Raw genomic sequence first — 21,101 nt, 5'->3', positions numbered from 1 at the left:
GACTGACACACACACCTGTGACTGACACACACACACCTGTGACTGACACACACACCTGTGACTGACACACACACCTGTGACTGACACACACACACCTGTGACTGACACACACACCTGTGACTGACACACACCTGTGACTGACACACACACCTGTGACTGACACACACACCTGTGACTGACACACACCTGTGACTGACACACACACCTGTGACTGACACACACACACCTGTGACTGACACACACACCTGTGACTGACACACACCTGTGACTGACACACACACCTGTGACTGACACACACACACCTGTGACTGACACACACACCTGTGACTGACACACACCTGTGACTGACACACACACCTGTGACTGACACACACACACACACCTGTGACTGACACACACCTGTGACTGACACACACCTGTGACTGACACACACACACACACCTGTGACTGACACACACCTGTAGCCAGACGCGGCCGACATGACGAACGCACAAATAATGGAACAACTTAACAAAATGAACGGCAAAATGGATGACCTGAAGTCTAGCTTTGACAAGAAGCTAACTAGTAAGGTAGACGGTCTGGAGAAATCATTGGACAAGACTATAAGAGAGAACCATAAGCTATTAATGAGTGAAATGGAAAGATGCCGAAAAGAGATGAAAGAAGGGCTCGACTTGGAGATAAGCCGGCTACTGTGACTGACACACACACACACACCTGTGACTGACACACACCTGTGACTGACACACACCTGTGACTGACACACACACCTGTGACTGACACACACCTGTGACTGACACACACCTGTGACTGACACACACCTGTGACTGACACACACCTGTGACTGACACACACACCTGTGACTGACACACACCTGTGACTGACACACACCTGTGACTGACACACACACCTGTGACTGACACACACCTGTGACTGACACACACACCTGTGACTGACACACACACCTGTGACTGACACACACCTGTGACTGACACACACCTGTGACTGACACACACACCTGTGACTGACACACACCTGTGACTGACACACACCTGTGACTGACACACACCTGTGACTGACACACACCTGTGACTGACACACACACCTGTGACTGACACACACCTGTGACTGACACACACCTGTGACTGACACACACACCTGTGACTGACACACACACCTGTGACTGACACACACCTGTGACTGACACACACACCTGTGACTGACACACACACACCTGTGACTGACACACACCTGTGACTGACACACACCTGTGACTGACACACACCTGTGACTGACACACACACCTGTGACTGACACACACACCTGTGACTGACACACACCTGTGACTGACACACACACCTGTGACTGACACGCACCTGTGACTGACACACACCTGTGACTGACACACACACCTGTGACTGACACACACACCTGTGACTGACACACACACCTGTGACTGACACACACACCTGTGACTGACACGCACCTGTGACTGACACGCACCTGTGACTGACACACACACCTGTGACTGACACACACACCTGTGACTGACACACACACCTGTGACTGACACACACCTGTGACTGACACACACCTGTGACTGACACACACCTGTGACTGACACACACACCTGTGACTGACACACACCTGTGACTGACACACACCTGTGACTGACACACACACCTGTGACTGACACACACCTGTGACTGACACACACCTGTGACTGACACACACACCTGTGACTGACACGCACCTGTGACTGACACACACCTGTGACTGACACACACACCTGTGACTGACACACACACCTGTGACTGACACACACACCTGTGACTGACACACACACCTGTGACTGACACACACACCTGTGACCGACACGCACCTGTGACTGACACGCACCTGTGACTGACACACACACCTGTGACTGACACACACACCTGTGACTGACACACACACACACCCGTCACGTCCGGTGCCGACACGCCGACACGATGCTGCTGACTAACGCTGATATCAAAGTTAAAATTAAGAGTTTATAGGAGGTTAAACGGAGTAAAAACTTTACCTACGCTGAGTAACTGACTCAGGTGCGCTCTTTATCTCGGACTCGACCACGGAGGAGTAAGAAGAAACCGTCTGAACGTACGGACAATCCTACAGCTGCAAACAAACAGGCTACCACCAGTTGAGCTTTGAATGGTGCGGTGGTGAATGCAAGGTTTACGCAGCAGGACCACGCCAGACGCGGCCGACATGACGAACGCACAAATAATGGAACAACTTAACAAAATGAACGGCAAAATGGATGACCTGAAGTCTAGCTTTGACAAGAAGCTAACTAGTAAGGTAGACGGTCTGGAGAAGTCATTGGACAAGACTATAAGAGAGAACCATAAGCTATTAATGAGTGAAATGGAAAGATGCCGAAAAGAGATGAAAGAAGGGCTCGACTTGGAGATAAGCCGGCTACAGGCGCGTCTGGAAAGTTTGGAGATGAAGATAACAGGCGGGAGTGGGACATCTGCCCCGCGATTTGATCCAGAAGTGTCACTGATAATATACGGCCTGCAACAAGAAGAGGATGAGGATATACTGGTGAAGATTCATCTGATGTTCACCGAGGGCCTAGGCAGTGAAATTGTGGCCAAAGATGCGGAGAGGATGAGAAGGAGAGGTGACGCGCCTGGTGTGGTTAAAGTGGAATGCAACTCGAGGCAGGAGAAAATCTCAATTCTGAGAATGAAGCAAAAGCTGAGAGAACAACCTGCCTATGAAAAAGTGTACGTGAAATCTGCCAAGTCCCACACTGAGCGCCTGATTGAAATAAACTTCAAAACCATCTTGAAAGAAATGCCGCAAGGAAAAGACTATTTCATCGCAGGAAACGGACGGCTCGTAAGACGAGAGGACGCACCTGGAGGGAGGTCGAGGAGATGGGAGGAAGAGGGGAGGAGGAGATGGGAGGAGAGGAGACCACCGGGAGGGGAGCAGCAAGGGGATCACGACTGAAATGTGGCAAGTACTGAGTTGCGAGAATCATGCACACTTGCACATTGGAACGTAAATGGCTGGACAGATATGAACCACGAACTCAGAACAGTTATTTTACAATCATTAAACGCAGATATTATTTCTTTGAATGAAACCCACCTACGTGGAGAGGGCATTATTGACATTGAGGGGTACATATGGTTTGGACATAATAGAATCACACACATGAGAGCACCTAGAGCATCGGGGGGAGTAGGGATTCTTGTAAAATCACGGATATTTGCTAAATATACAATTGAAATAATTGACAAATCCATGGATGGAATTATTGGGTTATCTTTTAAACATAGGAAGTCAGAATACTCTTTTGTTATATTTTCTTGTTATTTACCTCCAGAATTATCTCCATGGGGCAGAGATGCAACTTCTTTTATTTGTCATTTGTTAAGTCAAATGTATTTATGTTCAGAAACGGATGCCATCTATATATGTGGAGATCTGAATGCCAGAATAGGAGGACTGAATGATTTCATTCCGGAGATTGATAATATTCCACCCCGAATTGCACTGGATGATTATGTGAATAAGCATGGTGAAACTTTACTTGAATTTTTAAGAGACTCTAAAATGTGTGTGGTCAATGGCAGAATCTGCCCTCTGGGGGATAATTTTACATCAGTGTCCTCAAAGGGCAAAGCAACTGTGGATTACATAATTACCCCTTTTGACTGTCTAGAAAATTGTTTTGAGTTTAAAGTTTTATTGGCAACTGAAATGGTGGAAAATGCTGGGTGTTTTGATTTAATAGGAGATCGTAGTCGATTGCCAGACCACTCTCTGTTGTTTATGAACTTTTACGTTGACCTTGTAGAATCTACTTCTAATAATGTCTCATCTCCTACGCAACCTACTAAAAGACGGGTTAGGAGGAATATTCCTGAGGCCTTTCTAAGTTCCAATATGGCTCAAGTAGCAATCCAGAATTTAATTTGTAAATTAGAAGCTTCTGCCCAAAAGCAAGATGAATTAGATAAGTGGTATGATGAATTGTGTAAATTGATTCACACAGAACTAGGGAAAGATGATAAAAGCAAAAGGAAGGGACCTTATAAGCCATATAAATCACATAAGCCATATTGGAATCAAGAATTGGGGACCTTATGGTCTGAGATGCGTAATGCAGAAAAAACATATTTACGTTCTGAAGGAAAAGACCAAAGAATCCAAAGCAGAAAGGCATTTAAAAGTAAACAATATTTGTTTGATAAGAAGCTCAGACTGTACAAAAGGAGGTACCAGAGAGGCCTATCAATGAATCTAGAACACACTCAATCTAACAACCCTCAGTGTTTCTGGAGTGAGATTAACAAACTGGGCCCAAAACGTCATAGGAAGATTCCTATGGAAGTTTGGCAAGGGCAAGAGTTATCCTCAGACAGAGAGACTGTGCTTGGGGAATGGGAGAAGGGATTCTCTGGTCTTTTTTCAAAAAATGAAATAGGTTTTGATGAGAGCTTTTATGCTGAGATATGCTCACAAAAGAGAAACTTAGAGGAAAAACACAGTGACAATGATTTGAACAGAGAGCTTAGTAGGGAGGAGGTTCAACAAGCAATTGACATGGCTAAAAGAGGAAAAGCTCTGGGTATTGAAGAGCTGTACAATGAGGTGCTTAAATCACCTAAACTGTCTGATGTTCTATACTGTTTATTTAAATGCTGTTTTAATTCTGGTATTTTGCCTTCCATCTGGCTGAAATCTATTATAAATCCAATACCTAAGTCTTCTAAAGATGATCCAAGGGTACCATTAAATTACAGAGGTATTAGCTTACTTAGCACAGTTTATAAATTGTACTCTTCTCTTTTAAATCGTAGGTTGATGGCATACTTGGAACAAAATCACCTTTTGGAAGATGAACAAAATGGTTTTCGTAAAAAAAGGGCCTGCATAGATCATATACACACAGTATGTACTATAATTAGGAATAGAATTCAGGAAAATAAATCAACCTTTGCATGTTTTATTGATTTCCAAAAGGCTTTTGATTTTGTTGATAGAGATCTTCTTTTATTTAGGCTGCTTACAACAGGAATGAATGGAAAGTTTTATTCTGCTATCCAGTCAATTTATAAAGCACCTGTGGCCTGTGTCAAGCTAAACGAATATTATACCACATGGTTCCCCACACCATCAGGGGTGAAACAAGGAGATTCGCTTTCCCCAACTCTCTTCGCTATTTTTATAAATGACCTGGCAAAGGAAATAAAACAGATGGGAGTGGGAATAACATGTGGGGAAGAGAAAGTGAGTACTTTGCTTTATGCAGATGATTTAATTTTTATGGCCGAAAATGAATATGACCTGCAGAAAATGTTAACTTGCGCTGATGGTTGGTGTAAGAAATGGCGCCTTTCTATTAACCCAAAAAAGACAGAGGTTATGGAATTTAGAAAACCTGGTAGGAAAAGAAGTGAATATCAATTTCACTTTGGCTGTAACAAACTTCAATTCACAAGCAAGTATAAATACCTTGGACTCTTCCTCGATGAACATATGTAATTTTTACACGGGACATCAGTGCTAGCAGACTCGGCAAGTAGAGCTCTAGGAGGTATTATTGGCAAAACCAAAGTCTTAAGATATATGGGCTACGCTACATATACTCAGTTGTACCAGTCATGTGTCTGTCCTATCTTGGATTACTCCTCTGGAGTCTGGGGTTTCAGGTACTTTAACAAAAGTGTAAGTGTGCATAATAGGGCCATTAGATATTTTCTGGGAGTCCACAAATTTGCCCCTATAACTGCTGTTAATGGTGATATGGGATGGATACCGTGTGAAGTGAGGTGGAAGATTAATGTGATAAACCTGTGGAACAGAATGCTTGACCTGCCAGATGACAGAGTGGCAAGTAGAATTTTCAGGTGGGATGTTTTAATAGGAGGTTATTGGGCACTGGAAGTGTCCGATCTTCTCCAGGAGCATGGACTTGAACATCTCTACATCCACAGGCAGAGGGTGAATGTGGGGATGTTCAAGGAACTGGCCATGATGAAATATAGAGCTAAATGGTTGGAAGAAATCAATGACAAACCTAAATTACGTACATATTGTCAGTTTAAAACTGTGTATGAATTTGAAAAATATGTTGCGTATGATCTATCTAAGAGTCAGCGATCACTGTGTGCACAGTTTCGCTCGGGAATATTGCCACTACATATTGAAACGGGACGATACGTTGGAACAGAAGTAGAACAAAGACTATGTGGTTATTGTGACCTTGGTGAAGTGGAGGATGAAACCCACTTTTTATTGTACTGCCCATTTTATCATGATTTAAGAAAACATCTATTTGACAAAGTACATGTAGGTCTGTCCCTGGATAATAATTTAGTTAAATATTTATTTGATAACCACACATTCGCAATTTCAAATTTTATCCATAAAGCCTGGAACCGAAGAAAACATGCAACTTATGCATAGTTATACTCAGATGGATCATACCAACGTGTTCTCACCCCTAATCCTTGAGTTCTTTGTATTGAAATTACAATATTTGAGTTCACAGTATTGTCCAAGCTAAACATTCAAGTCTGTCTTCTGTTCATTCTCTTGGTGTTCTTTTCTCTCTCTCTCAGTGTTTCTTTCTCTCAATGTCTCTCTCTCTCTCTCTCTCTCTCTCTCGCCCTCCACTCTCTAGTTTGAAATGTATACAGTGTGATAATTATTGATTTTGTTTATTATGTATTATTATTATTTTTTTTTTGTGTCAGCATGTTGGCACTGGAAACATTATTTAAAATGTGTCTGAATAATCCCGTAAGGGATGGGCTGTGAGCAGCCAGACACGAAAATAAATTATTCATTCATTCATTCATTCACACCTGTGACTGACACACACCTGTGACTGGCACACACCTGTGACTGACACACACCTGTGACTGACACACACCTGTGACTGACACACACACCTGTGACTGACACACACCTGTGACTGACACACACACCTGTGACTGACACACACCTGTGACTGACACACACCTGTGACTGACACACACACCTGTGACTGACACACACACCTGTGACTGACACACACCTGTGACTGACACACACCTGTGACTGACACACACACCTGTGACTGACACACACCTGTGACTGACACACACACCTGTGACTGACACACACCAGTGACTGACACACACCAGTGACTGACACACACCTGTGACTGACACACACCTGTGACTGACACACACACCTGTGACTGACACACACCTGTGACTGACACACACCTGTGACTGACACACACCTGTGACTGACACACACACACCTGTGACTGACACACACACCTGTGACTGACACACACCTGTGACTGACACACACCTGTGACTGACACACACACACCTGTGACTGACACACACACCTGTGACTGACACACACCTGTGACTGACACACACCTGCCTGCAAATGGTACCAGGGCTCAAATAATGCTGCCACTCTGCATAATGGAACAGCAGCTTCACTTGCCCTGTTGAACAGGACAAACGTGGCATCTTTCCATGGGGTCAGTGTTGCTGCTTGGAGCATCAACACTAAGTCAACAAAGTTGCAGAACCCATGTTCAGGTGTCAGTCACACACACACACACACACACACACACACACACACACACACACACACACACACACACACCTCTCAGCAGGTGTGTGCTGGCAGGTCGCTCAAAACGAGTGATTACCAACAGAAGCATATTGGGGGATTTTGGCAATGTTTTTGGAGGCGCTATACCACACGTTTAGCTGTGTTGCTCATTCCACAAATGCACGATCCTTACAAGCTGTACCTCGTTGTAAAGGTGACTAATCAACGATAAAAATGATATAAAACATTAATTAGGGCTGTCAACTTTCCTCAGTAATTATATTCGAATATTGGTCTTAAACATTGGCAGATATTCGAATATATTTGAATATTATTATTATTTAAGTGTTTTTTTTACAGAAACAATACAAAAAAACAATGTATCGAGTGCTCGGATCCAATAAAACATATCTTTTGTTTGTTTTTATAACTTGATACATTGTTTGTGACGCATGGTGCTTCAGGCGTACCTTTCTCTGGTCGCGGGCCAGCGGTAGGCTCCTGATTGGTTCTTTGCGGAAGCGGCGCTTTGTCCTGATTGGCTCTCGGAGGCAGCGGCGCCCCCGCCGTCGTGGTGGTCTCCGGTGGCTGCTGGGCGGGTCTGGCGGTAGGCGGGGGCGCGGTCTCCTCGGACAGGACGGAGTCCAGCGCCTTCTGGGGGTCGAACCCGCACCCGACGGCCGCCTGGGTCAGGACAGAGTCCGGTACGGCATCGCCCAGGACCGCCCTCATCTGATCCAGGCATGAGTACAGCTTAGCTGTGAACACACACATATATTCATGTTAATATAAAACATACATAATGTTTAGTATCTGGTCTGGAGATCATATAACATATATTAACCCATTAAGACCGGGAACTCATGTGTGTCATTTTAAGATTTCTTCGGCTTTTCAAAAATAGCAGATCTACAAGCTCATATCGCGGCAGGCAGCGAGTGCCACGCTATGAGCTTGTAGATCTGCTATTTTTTTTAAATCATGAAACTTTGTGCAAATCTTTACAAATGTATGTTGTTGCTACGTCAGTGGTTCCATGTCAAGGACCCCCAAAATTATGTATTTGGCGACCGACCCCCGTCTCAAAATATGTTGTTCCAGGGACCCCCCCCAGAAGCACAGATTGGAGTTAAAAATGTTCGCTTTAAAACATATATATTCAAAGATTTTCAAAAAAATATTTTCTTTTTTTTTGCAGATCTACAAGCTCATAGTGCGACACTCACTAGCGCCGTGCTATGAGCTTGTAGATCTGCTATTTTTGAAGAGCCAAATAAATCTTAAAATGACACAGATTTGTTCCCGGTCTTAATGGGTTAATGGTCTAGAGATACAATAAAACATACATAATGTTTAGTAATTCAACTCATGTTTTTTTTTCATGAATGCATGCACTACTTCATCATACTAGTGTTACACAAAAGTAGCAAAAATAAACGATCTACAAGCTCACAATGCGACACGTTCTGAGCTTGTAGATTGCTATTTTCACTATTTATTGGTTTATATTGAAAGTTTGTGTGTGTGTGTGTGTGTGTGTGTGTGTGTGTGTGTGTGTGTGTGTGTGTGTGTGTGTGTGTGTGTGTGTGTGTGTGTGTGTGTGTGTGTGTGTGTGTGTGTGTGTGTGTGTGTGTGTGTGTGAGTGAGAGGGATGGGACGAAAAGTCGATTTTTCGACTCATGCTTTGTCTCGATTCTAAAAATAAAAATTCCTTTTTGTTAATGACTTTTATATATGTTTTCTTATATACATACGGCTTGAGTCTGTAACAACAACATGTCTCATGCGAGTCACCATTGCAGAGCGATCGCGCATGGAGAATGACTCGCTTTGCCCACTGTAAAAAGTTAAGGAGATACAGAGGTTTTTAGCAAGGAGGTAGAATGGAAGCGGATGGGAGCCAGATTGTTTGGCACGGTGATCCATCTGTCCCTGCTTACTTCTTAGAGCAGTGGTTCTCAAACTTTTTCATGTCAAGGACCCCCAAATTGACACTTATTAGCCTGCGGACCCCCATTTCAAAAGATATGCTAGGGACCCCCATAAGAGAAGATGTTTTCCGGCTCTAGCAGTGATTCTCAACCATTTTAATTTCAAGGACCCCCAGTTTGACATGCATTAGGCTACAGACCCCCATTTAATGGCATTTCTATCTCTGGGACCCCAATTCACATTGTAAAACCAATGTTAATTTAACTCTGAGAGTGTACAAATGGTTCCATTTGTACACTCTCAGAATTACAGACCCATAAGGGTCCATTTGGTTCCTATAAATCATTTAGCTGGGGACCCCCTGGTATCCCCTCAAGTACCCCCGGGGGTCCCCGGACCCCACTTTGAGAACCAATGTCTTAGAGTGTTCATGGGTGATTCCAGCCCCCCCCCCCCCCCTTGTGGAAAAAAAGAAAAAAACAAAAAGACTGATTTCACGTAGATTTACGTTTTTTTGGCTTTTTGGCACTCCACGGGTGTATTTGCATAAACGTAATATTACGTTTTTGGCACTCAATGTGTTAACTGCTGTGCAGCAACAAAAAAAGAAGAAAAATCGATCAACACATCGATAAATGACTTGCAAAATATGAGTCGTTTCCCATCCCTAGTGTGTGTGTGTGTGTGTCTGTGTCTGTGTGTCTGTGTGTGTGTGTGTGTGTGTGTGTGTGTGTGTGTGTGTGTGTGTGTGTGTGTCTGAGTGTGTGTGTGTGTGTGTGTGTGTGTGTGTGTGTGTGTGTGTGTGTGTGTGTGTGTGTGTGTGTGTGTGTGTGTGTGTGTGTGTGTGTGTGTGTGTGTGTGTGTGTGTGTTAAAGGCCTTACCCTGGTCCAGGGGGTCCAGCAGTGAGCTGATGGTTGGTGATGTAGGGTTCATCTCCTCATCCTCAAACTCTTCCTCGTCGACTCGCTCCACGTTGGGAGCCTGTTGTCTCTCGTGTCTCGACGAGTAGATGAACTGGGCCGCTATGGGTGGGGAAAGTACTCACATGTTTTACTTAAGTAAAAGTATCAATACTGCAATGCAGAAATACTCTGTTACAAGTAGAAGTTCGGAATTCAAAATGTGCTTGAGTAAGAGTACAAAAGTATTGGTATCAAAATGTAATTAAAGTACCAAAAGTAAAAGCACTCATTGTGTAGAATGTCCCATTTCACAAGTTTTCAAATGCATAAAAATCTTTTGAAAATAGCAGATCTACAAGCTCACAATGCACCTGTCCAAACTCCCGAAAATGCTCTTGCATAAGCGCTCGTATATTTTGAAAATAGCAGATCTACAAGCTCACAGCGTGTCGCATTGACGTGTTGTGAGGGCCAATGTCTCTGGATAAGAGCCTACATGGTGAACACAGTCCAGTGACAGACAGTGGCCCTCATTTATCAGCGGAGCGTATAAACCGCCTTATATTTTTCCATATATTCGGCCGTACACCAACGTCAAAGTCACATTTATCAACGGATCCTACACAGCCGATCCGAGCGTACATTGGGTCGCAGCCTTGATAAATGTCACGGCTGAAACCGAGCGTCATTTAAATAACACGCTCTTAAATATTCTGGAAACACCCCGATTTTACGACATGAAGAACCAAAAAAAGAAAGAGTTTCGCCGGCTCGAATACGTTTGTATATTAATGTATTTAACCCATGCCGAGCAGTGCACGTTTATATGACATAACTCCATAACATAGGACAAGCTACTGTAAGTTTGTAGACCTCACTGTCCATGAAAAGGTGGCCGGGAGTCCGGAAAATGCGCTCGCAGAAGCGCTCGTATATTTTTCAAATAGCCAATGCAGCCAGATCTGCAAGCTTAACCTAATGACTGTTAAAGCAGTTTGTTTAAATTACTTTATAAAATGTTATATTTTCACAGGGATTATTTATTAGTGTAGATATACTTTTAGGAGTGGATATATGTGTCCAGATGCCTCTCATACAATGTTGCTCCACAGGTCTAGAATGGAATAAACGGGCGCAGCCAAAGTCAACAACTGGTCTCGACCAGACGTGAGATTTCAGCGTACGGTAGGATGAAGCCCACGCCAGGATATATTGATAAATATCGAAAGGTGCGGTGATCTCGCCGTACGCCCATTATTTGGGCTGCACCGCGTTGATAAATGAGGGCCAGTGTCAATGGATAAGAGCCTACATGGTGAACACACTGGCCCTCATTTATCAACGCGGTGCAGCCCGAATAATGAGCGTACGGCGTGATCACCGCACCTTTCGGCATTTATCAATATATCCTGACGTGGGCTTCATCCTACTTTACGCTGAGATCTCACGTCTGGTCGAGACCAGTTGTTGACTTTGGCTGCGCCCATTTATTCCATTGTAGACCTGCGGAGCAACATTGTATGAGAGGCATCTGGACACATATATCCACTCCTAAAAGTATATCTACACTAATAAATAATCCCTGTGAAAATATAACATTAAGATAATTGAATTTGTCTATTGAAATGTTGTATTTTATTGGCTGCTTTAAAAAGCTTTTCTGTACCATATGTTTTTTTAATGCTGAATACTGCTGCAGAAAAATCCAATCAACAAAGTTTAAAAAAAAAAAAGAAAATATAACATTATAAATTAATTTAAACAAACTGCTTTAACAGTCATTCAGATAAGATTGTATATCTGGCTGCATTGAAAATAGCAAATCTACAAGCTCACAAGCCAGCGTCGCATCGCATCGCGACGCGTTGTGAGCTTGTAGATCTGCTATTTTCAAAATAACGAGCGCTTTTGCGTCGGGAGTCGCGCGGTCGGGACAGTGAGGTCTACGAACTTACAATAGCTTGTCCTATGGTATGGAGTTATGTCATAGAGAGTTATATAGGTTACAACCTGGCTGGGTTAAGGATATAAACCTGACGATCCAATCTCTTATAACGTGGGTGGCGGCACGGGATCACTGCAGTCTGCAGACCGCCCGAGTCTCATGGGGAATACATAATGCTTTAGTGTAACTATCGAACGCACACTGCTCGGTATGGGGTAAATAAATATACAAACGTATTCCATTCATGGCGATGTGATTGGTAGGCCTATCATAATATGTCATTCATGTAGGCTACAAGCCTACTGACTGACAAAGATTGCACCGTAACGGATTATGAAAGACGCAGTTGGGCGCATGTCTGTGTGTGAGAGAGCGAGAGAGAGAGGGGGGCGTGTGCATGTGTGCGTGCGTGCCTGTGTGTGTGTGTGTGTGTGTGTGTGTGTGTGTGTGTGTGTGTGTGTGTGGGGTGTGTTTATGTGACTTGACAGGCAGTGAGGCGAGGCGAGCCGGCTAAGCTCTTTCTTTGGTCGTATTCTGGTTCTTCATGTCGTAAAATCGGGGTGTTTCGAGAATATTTAAGGGCGTGTTATTTAAATGACGCTCGTTTTCAGACATCAGATTTATCAAGGCTGGGACCAAATGTACGCTGGGATCAGCTGTGTAGGATGCGTTGATAAATGAGGGCCAGTGTCTCTGGATTAGAGCCTACATGGTGAACACAGTGTCTCTGGATAAGAGCCTACATGGTGAACACAGTGTCTCTGGATTAGAGCCTACATGGTGAACACAGTGTCTCTGGATAAGAGCCTACATGGTGAACACAGTGTCTAGATTAGAGCCTACATGGTGAACACAGTGTCTCTGGATTAGAGCCTACATGGTGAACACAGTGTCTAGATTAGAGCCTACATGGTGAACACAGTGTCTCTGGATTAGAGCCTACATGGTGAACACAGTGTCTAGATTAGAGCCTACATGGTGAACACAGTGTCTCTGGATTAGAGCCTACATGGTGAACACAGTGTCTAGATTAGAGCCTACATGGTGAACACAGTGTCTCTGGATAAGAGCCTACATGGTGAACACAGTGTCTGGATTAGAGCCTACATGGTGAACACAGTGTCTGGATTAGAGCCTACATGGTGAACACAGTGTCTCTGGATAAGAGCCTACATGGTGAACACAGTGTCTGGATTAGAGCCTACATGGTGAACACAGTGTCTCTGGATAAGAGCCTACATGGTGAACACAGTGTCTGGATAAGAGCCTACATGGTGAACACAGTGTCTCTGGATAAGAGCCTACATGGTGAACACAGTGTCTCTGGATTAGAGCCTACATGGTGAACACAGTGTCTCTGGATTAGAGCCTACATGGTGAACACAGTGTCTCTGGATTAGAGCCTACATGGTGAACACAGTGTCTAGATTAGAGCCTACATGGTGAACACAGTGTCTCTGGATAAGAGCCTACATGGTGAACACAGTGTCTGGATTAGAGCCTACATGGTGAACACAGTGTCTAGATTAGAGCCTACATGGTGAACACAGTGTCTCTGGATAAGAGCCTACATGGTGAACACAGTGTCTCTGGATTAGAGCCTACATGGTGAACACAGTGTCTGGATAAGAGCCTACATGGTGAACACAGTGTCTAGATTAGAGCCTACATGGTGAACACAGTGTCTGGATAAGAGCCTACATGGTGAACACAGTGTCTGGATAAGAGCCTACATGGTGAACACAGTGTCTGGATAAGAGCCTACATGGTGAACACAGTTGCCCTCATTTATCAACGCAGCGTATAAACCGCCATATATTTTTCCATATATTCGGCCGTACACCAACGTCGAAGTCACATTTATCAAAGGATCCTACACAGCTGATCCGAGCGTACATTTGGTCCCAGCGTTGATAAATGTCACGGCTGAAACCGAGCGTCATTTAAATAACACGCCCTTAAATATTCTCAAAACGCCCCGATTTTACGACATGAAGACGAACCAGAATACGACCAAAGACATGAAAAGCCAATAAGAAATACTTTCCCCCGATCGCTTCGCTTCATCTCGCCGCACACGCACACGCCCCTCTCTCTCTCTCTCTCACACACACACACACACACACACACACACACACACACACACACACTCCGTACCGTAGCGGTACAATCTAATTGTCACGTAGGCTTGTAGCCTACATGAATGACATATTATGAAACCAATTACATCGCCATGAATGGAATACGTTTGTATATTTATTTATTTACCCCATACCGAGCAGTGCGCGTTCCAAGTTACACTAAAGCAGTCATGTAGTAGGCTATATTCCCCATGAGACTCGGGCGGTCTGCAGACTGCAGTGATCCCGCGCCGCCCACGTTATAAGAGATTGGAGCGTCAGGTTTATATCCTTAACCCAGCCAGGTTGTAGTCTATATAACTCCCTATGACATAACTCCATACCATAGGACAAGCTACTGTAAGTTAGTAGACCTCACTGTCCCGACCGCGCGACTCCCGACGCAAAAGCGCTCGTTGTTTTGAAAATAGCAGATCTACAAGCTCACAACGCGTCACGATGCGATGCTGGCTTGTGAGCTTGTAGATTTGCTATTTTCAATGCAGCCAGATCTACAATCTTATCTGAATGACTGCTAAAGCAGTTCGTTTAAATTAATGTATAATGTTATATTTTCACAGGGATTATTTATTAGTGTAGATATACATTTAGGAGTGGATATATGTGTCCAGATGCCTGTCAGACTGTCAGACAATGCTGCTCCGCAGGTCTAGGATGAAATAAACGGGTGCAGCCAACGTCAACAACTGGTCTCGACCAGACGTGAGATCTCAGCGTACCGTAGGATAAAGCCCACGTCAGGATATATTGATAAATGCCGAAAATTGCGGTGAAAACGCCGTACGCCCATTATTTGGGCTGCACCGCGTTGATAAATGAGGGCCAGTGTCTCTGGATTAGAGCCTACATGGTGAACACAGTGTCTCTGGATAAGAGCCTACATGGTGAACACAGTGTCTCTGGATAAGAGCCTACATGGTGAACACAGTGTCTCTGGATAAGAGCCTACATGGTGAACACAGTGTCTCTGGATAAGAGCCTACATGGTGAACACATTGTCTAGATTAGAGCCTACATGGTGAACACAGTGTCTCTGGATAAGAGCCTACATGGTGAACACAGTGTCTCTGGATAAGAGCCTACATGGTGAACACAGTGTCTGGATTAGAGCCTACATGGTGAACACAGTGTCTCTGGATAAGAGCCTACATGGTGAACACAGTGTCTCTGGATAAGAGCCTACATGGTGAACACATTGTCTGGATTAGAGCCTACATGGTGAACACAGTGTCTCTGGATAAGAGCCTACATGGTGAACACAGTGTCTCTGGATAAGAGCCTACATGGTGAACACAGTGTCTCTGGATAAGAGCCTACATGGTGAACACATTGTCTGGATTAGAGCCTACATGGTGAACACAGTGTCTCTGGATAAGAGCCTACATGGTGAACACAGTGTCTCTGGATTAGAGCCTACATGGTGAACACAGTGTCTCTGGATAAGAGCCTACATGGTGAACACAGTGTCTCTGGATAAGAGCCTACATGGTGAACACATTGTCTGGATTAGAGCCTACATGGTGAACACAGTGTCTCTGGATAAGAGCCTACATGGTGAACACAGTGTCTCTGGATAAGAGCCTACATGGTGAACACAGTGTCTCTGGATAAGAGCCTACATGGTGAACACAGTGTCTCTGGATAAGAGCCTACATGGTGAACACATTGTCTGGATTAGAGCCTACATGGTGAACACAGTGTCTCTGGATTAGAGCCTACATGGTGAACACAGTGTCTCTAGATTAGAGCCTACATGGTGAACACAGTGTCTCTGGATTAGAGCCTACATGGTGAACACAGTGTCTCTGGATTAGAGCCTACATGGTGAACACAGTGTCTCTGGATTAGAGCCTACATGGTGAACACAGTGTCTAGATTAGAGCCTACATGGTGAACACAGTGTCTCTGGATAAGAGCCTACATGGTGAACACAGTGTCTGGATTAGAGCCTACATGGTGAACACAGTGTCTAGATTAGAGCCTACATGGTGAACACAGTGTCTCTGGATAAGAGCCTACATGGTGAACACAGTGTCTCTGGATTAGAGCCTACATGGTGAACACAGTGTCTAGATTAGAGCCTACATGGTGAACACAGTGTCTCTGGATAAGAGCCTACATGGTGAACACAGTGTCTGGATTAGAGCCTACATGGTGAACACAGTGTCTAGATTAGAGCCTACATGGTGAACACAGTGTCTCTGGATAAGAGCCTACATGGTGAACACAGTGTCTCTGGATTAGAGCCTACATGGTGAACACAGTGTCTCTGGATTAGAGCCTACATGGTGAACACAGTGTCTCTGGATTAGAGCCTACATGGTGAACACAGTGTCTAGATTAGAGCCTACATGGTGAACACAGTGTCTCTGGATAAGAGCCTACATGGTGAACACAGTGTCTGGATTAGAGCCTACATGGTGAACACAGTGTCTAGATTAGAGCCTACATGGTGAACACAGTGTCTCTGGATAAGAGCCTACATGGTGAACACAGTGTCTCTGGATTAGAGCCTACATGGTGAACACAGTGTCTGGATAAGAGCCTACATGGTGAACACAGTGTCTAGATTAGAGCCTACATGGTGAACACAGTGTCTGGATAAGAGCCTACATGGTGAACACAGTTGCCCTCATTTATCAACGCAGCGTATAAACCGCCATATATTTTTCCATATATTCGGCCGTACACCAACGTCGAAGTCACATTTATCAAAGGATCCTACACAGCTGATCCGAGCGTACATTTGGTCCCAGCGTTGATAAATGTCACGGCTGAAACCGAGCGTCATTTAAATAACACGCCCTTAAATATTCTCAAAACGCCCCGATTTTACGACATGAAGACGAACCAGAATACGACCAAAGACATGAAAAGCCAATAAGAAATACTTTCCCCCGATCGCTTCGCTTCATCTCGCCGCACACGCACACGCCCCTCTCTCTCTCTCTCTCACACACACACACACACACACACACACACACACACACACACTCCGTACCGTAGCGGTACAATCTAATTGTCACGTAGGCTTGTAGCCTACATGAATGACATATTATGAAACCAATTACATCGCCATGAATGGAATACGTTTGTATATTTATTTATTTACCCCATACCGAGCAGTGCGCGTTCCAAGTTACACTAAAGCAGTCATGTAGTAGGCTATATTCCCCATGAGACTCGGGCGGTCTGCAGACTGCAGTGATCCCGCGCCGCCCACGTTATAAGAGATTGGAGCGTCAGGTTTATATCCTTAACCCAGCCAGGTTGTAGTCTATATAACTCCCTATGACATAACTCCATACCATAGGACAAGCTACTGTAAGTTAGTAGACCTCACTGTCCCGACCGCGCGACTCCCGACGCAAAAGCGCTCGTTGTTTTGAAAATAGCAGATCTACAAGCTCACAACGCGTCACGATGCGATGCTGGCTTGTGAGCTTGTAGATTTGCTATTTTCAATGCAGCCAGATCTACAATCTTATCTGAATGACTGCTAAAGCAGTTCGTTTAAATTAATGTATAATGTTATATTTTCACAGGGATTATCTATTAGTGTAGATATACATTTAGGAGTGGATATATGTGTCCAGATGCCTGTCAGACTGTCAGACAATGCTGCTCCGCAGGTCTAGGATGAAATAAACGGGTGCAGCCAACGTCAACAACTGGTCTCGACCAGACGTGAGATCTCAGCGTACCGTAGGATAAAGCCCACGTCAGGATATATTGATAAATGCCGAAAATTGCGGTGAAAACGCCGTACGCCCATTATTTGGGCTGCACCGCGTTGATAAATGAGGGCCAGTGTCTCTGGATTAGAGCCTACATGGTGAACACAGTGTCTCTGGATAAGAGCCTACATGGTGAACACAGTGTCTCTGGATAAGAGCCTACATGGTGAACACAGTGTCTCTGGATAAGAGCCTACATGGTGAACACAGTGTCTCTGGATAAGAGCCTACATGGTGAACACATTGTCTGGATTAGAGCCTACATGGTGAACACAGTGTCTCTGGATAAGAGCCTACATGGTGAACACAGTGTCTGGATTAGAGCCTACATGGTGAACACAGTGTCTCTGGATTAGAGCCTACATGGTGAACACAGTGTCTGGATTAGAGCCTACATGGTGAACACAGTGTCTGGATTAGAGCCTACATGGTGAACACAGTGTCTGGATTAGAGCCTACATGGTGAACACAGTGTCTGGATTAGAGCCTACATGGTGAACACAGTGTCTGGATTAGAGCCTACATGGTGAACACAGTGTCTGGATTAGAGCCTACATGGTGAACACAGTGTCTCTGGATTAGAGCCTACATGGTGAACACAGTGTCTCTGGATAAGAGCCTACATGGTGAACACAGTGTCTCTAGATTAGAGCCTACATGGTGAACACAGTGTCTAGATTAGAGCCTACATGGTGAACACAGTGTCTCTGGATTAGAGCCTACATGGTGAACACAGTGTCTCTGGATAAGAGCCTACATGGTGAACACAGTGTCTCTGGATTAGAGCCTACATGGTGAACACAGTGTCTAGATTAGAGCCTACATGGTGAACACAGTGTCTCTGGATTAGAGCCTACATGGTGAACACAGTGTCTGGATTAGAGCCTACATGGTGAACACAGTGTCTCTGGATTAGAGCCTACATGGTGAACACAGTGTCTGGATTAGAGCCTACATGGTGAACACAGTGTCTAGATTAGAGCCTACATGGTGAACACAGTGTCTAGATTAGAGCCTACATGGTGAACACAGTGTCTCTGGATTAGAGCCTACATGGTGAACACAGTGTCTCTGGATAAGAGCCTACATGGTGAACACAGTGTCTCTAGATTAGAGCCTACATGGTGAACACAGTGTCTCTGGATAAGAGCCTACATGGTGAACACAGTGTCTGGATTAGAGCCTACATGGTGAACACAGTGTCTCTGGATAAGAGCCTACATGGTGAACACAGTGTCTAGATTAGAGCCTACATGGTGAACACAGTGTCTAGATTAGAGCCTACATGGTGAACACAGTGTCTCTGGATTAGAGCCTACATGGTGAACACAGTGTCTGGATAAGAGCCTACATGGTGAACACAGTGTCTAGATTAGAGCCTACATGGTGAACACAGTGTCTAGATTAGAGCCTACATGGTGAACACAGTGTCTCTGGATAAGAGCCTACATGGTGAACACAGTGTCTAGATTAGAGCCTACATGGTGAACACAGTGTCTAGATTAGAGCCTACATGGTGAACACAGTGTCTCTGGATTAGAGCCTACATGGTGAACACAGTGTCTCTGGATTAGAGCCTACATGGTGAACACAGTGTCTCTAGATTAGAGCCTACATGGTGAACACAGTGTCTCTAGATTAGAGCCTACATGGTGAACACAGTGTCTCTAGATTAGAGCCTACATGGTGAACACAGACAGGAGAACCTACCTGTAGCAGGTGAGATGCAGTAGTCATCGTCTGCAGACTGGCCGTACAGGTCATCATCCTCAAAGTCTGTGGAGGAGGGAGAGTGACATGTTATTATCTCATACATACATACATACATACAGGACTACCGATTTGTTATGACAAAGACCGGAAAGAATAAATCTCTCCGGACATCCTGATCGGTTGATAAAGACACGGCAGTTCATTAATTATCATCGCAAATCAGGCACATTTCAAATCCTCTGCTTTGCAAGCTCTCTCTCTCTCTGGAGAGAGAGGTAGAAAGAAAGAGTGTGTCACACGCTGGTAAGTTACACCTATTTCCTCTTAATAATAACCAGTGTAAAATGTGCTGCATTGGGCGGTAAATGGGAGACACTTTCTTGTGAGTAAAGTTGGCAAGTTGCCCTACAGTTTAACAACAGTGCAGGTTGAAGATGAAATCTAACACAGATGCGTAAATACTCTTCACAACAGCTATAGGCTACTGCAACTATGGCATCGAGCTGAAACACGACGTTAATCATAATCGTGGACCTATTTTTAACTATGAGGTGGACGCGTTAAAACGTTACCACTTTGAACTGAATAGCTCTATGAGGAGACGACACGATTCTCACAACTCATCAACTTTCCCACGGCTGTCCCAACTAGACGCACGGACGGCATCTACTGCCTAACTATACATTATAACCTCCTGTGAGTGAGTAGTGGTCTATATTTATTGCCCTAACAGGTCAGCTGAGCCACGTCATGAAGGATTCATCTGAAATGCCCAATTTTGTGCAGTGCCCTTTGATTAGAAAATGCATTCAAACGCAATTGATTATTGAGAAACCATTACGCACGCGGCATGCGCAAATGGTACAGTAGGTAGTTAATGTATTTGTGTAAGATGACCCTGCTATATAAAATGTGTATATTGATTGATTGATGTACTTTATTTAGTAAGACATGTGAACATCAGTACATGGAAGTACAAATGCAAAATACAAGGTCTACTAAACTGGTAGACTCATTAAGCACTGAGCTTGTTTAAGATGAGATCCCCATGCACAAAAATCATGATGACATATAAGATATATATATATATATATA

General features: G+C 44.3%; 1 protein-coding gene across 2 annotated transcripts in view; it reads right to left on the bottom strand.

The window, feature by feature from the left end:
- hbs1l (HBS1-like translational GTPase) overlaps window positions 1-21,101 on the bottom strand; it is a 100,461-nt gene that overhangs the window by 78,343 nt on the left and 1,017 nt on the right. For both annotated transcript variants that reach the window (XM_084082636.1, XM_084082635.1), the window contains exons 2-4: window positions 20,004-20,069; window positions 10,450-10,590; window positions 8,106-8,393 (exon numbers count right to left, since the gene is read on the bottom strand). In XM_084082636.1, coding sequence (XP_083938762.1) covers window positions 8,106-8,393; window positions 10,450-10,590; window positions 20,004-20,069 — 495 coding nt within the window. The remainder of the gene's footprint in view (window positions 1-8,105; window positions 8,394-10,449; window positions 10,591-20,003; window positions 20,070-21,101) is intronic.

Source organism: Gymnoscopelus microlampas (genome assembly GCF_963454915.1).
Source record: "Gymnoscopelus microlampas genome assembly, chromosome: 16".
NCBI classification, from domain to species: Eukaryota; Metazoa; Chordata; class Actinopteri; order Myctophiformes; family Myctophidae; genus Gymnoscopelus; species Gymnoscopelus microlampas.
Note: the sequence above shows the minus strand (reverse complement) of the source record. Positions and strands in the feature narration are given on the sequence as shown.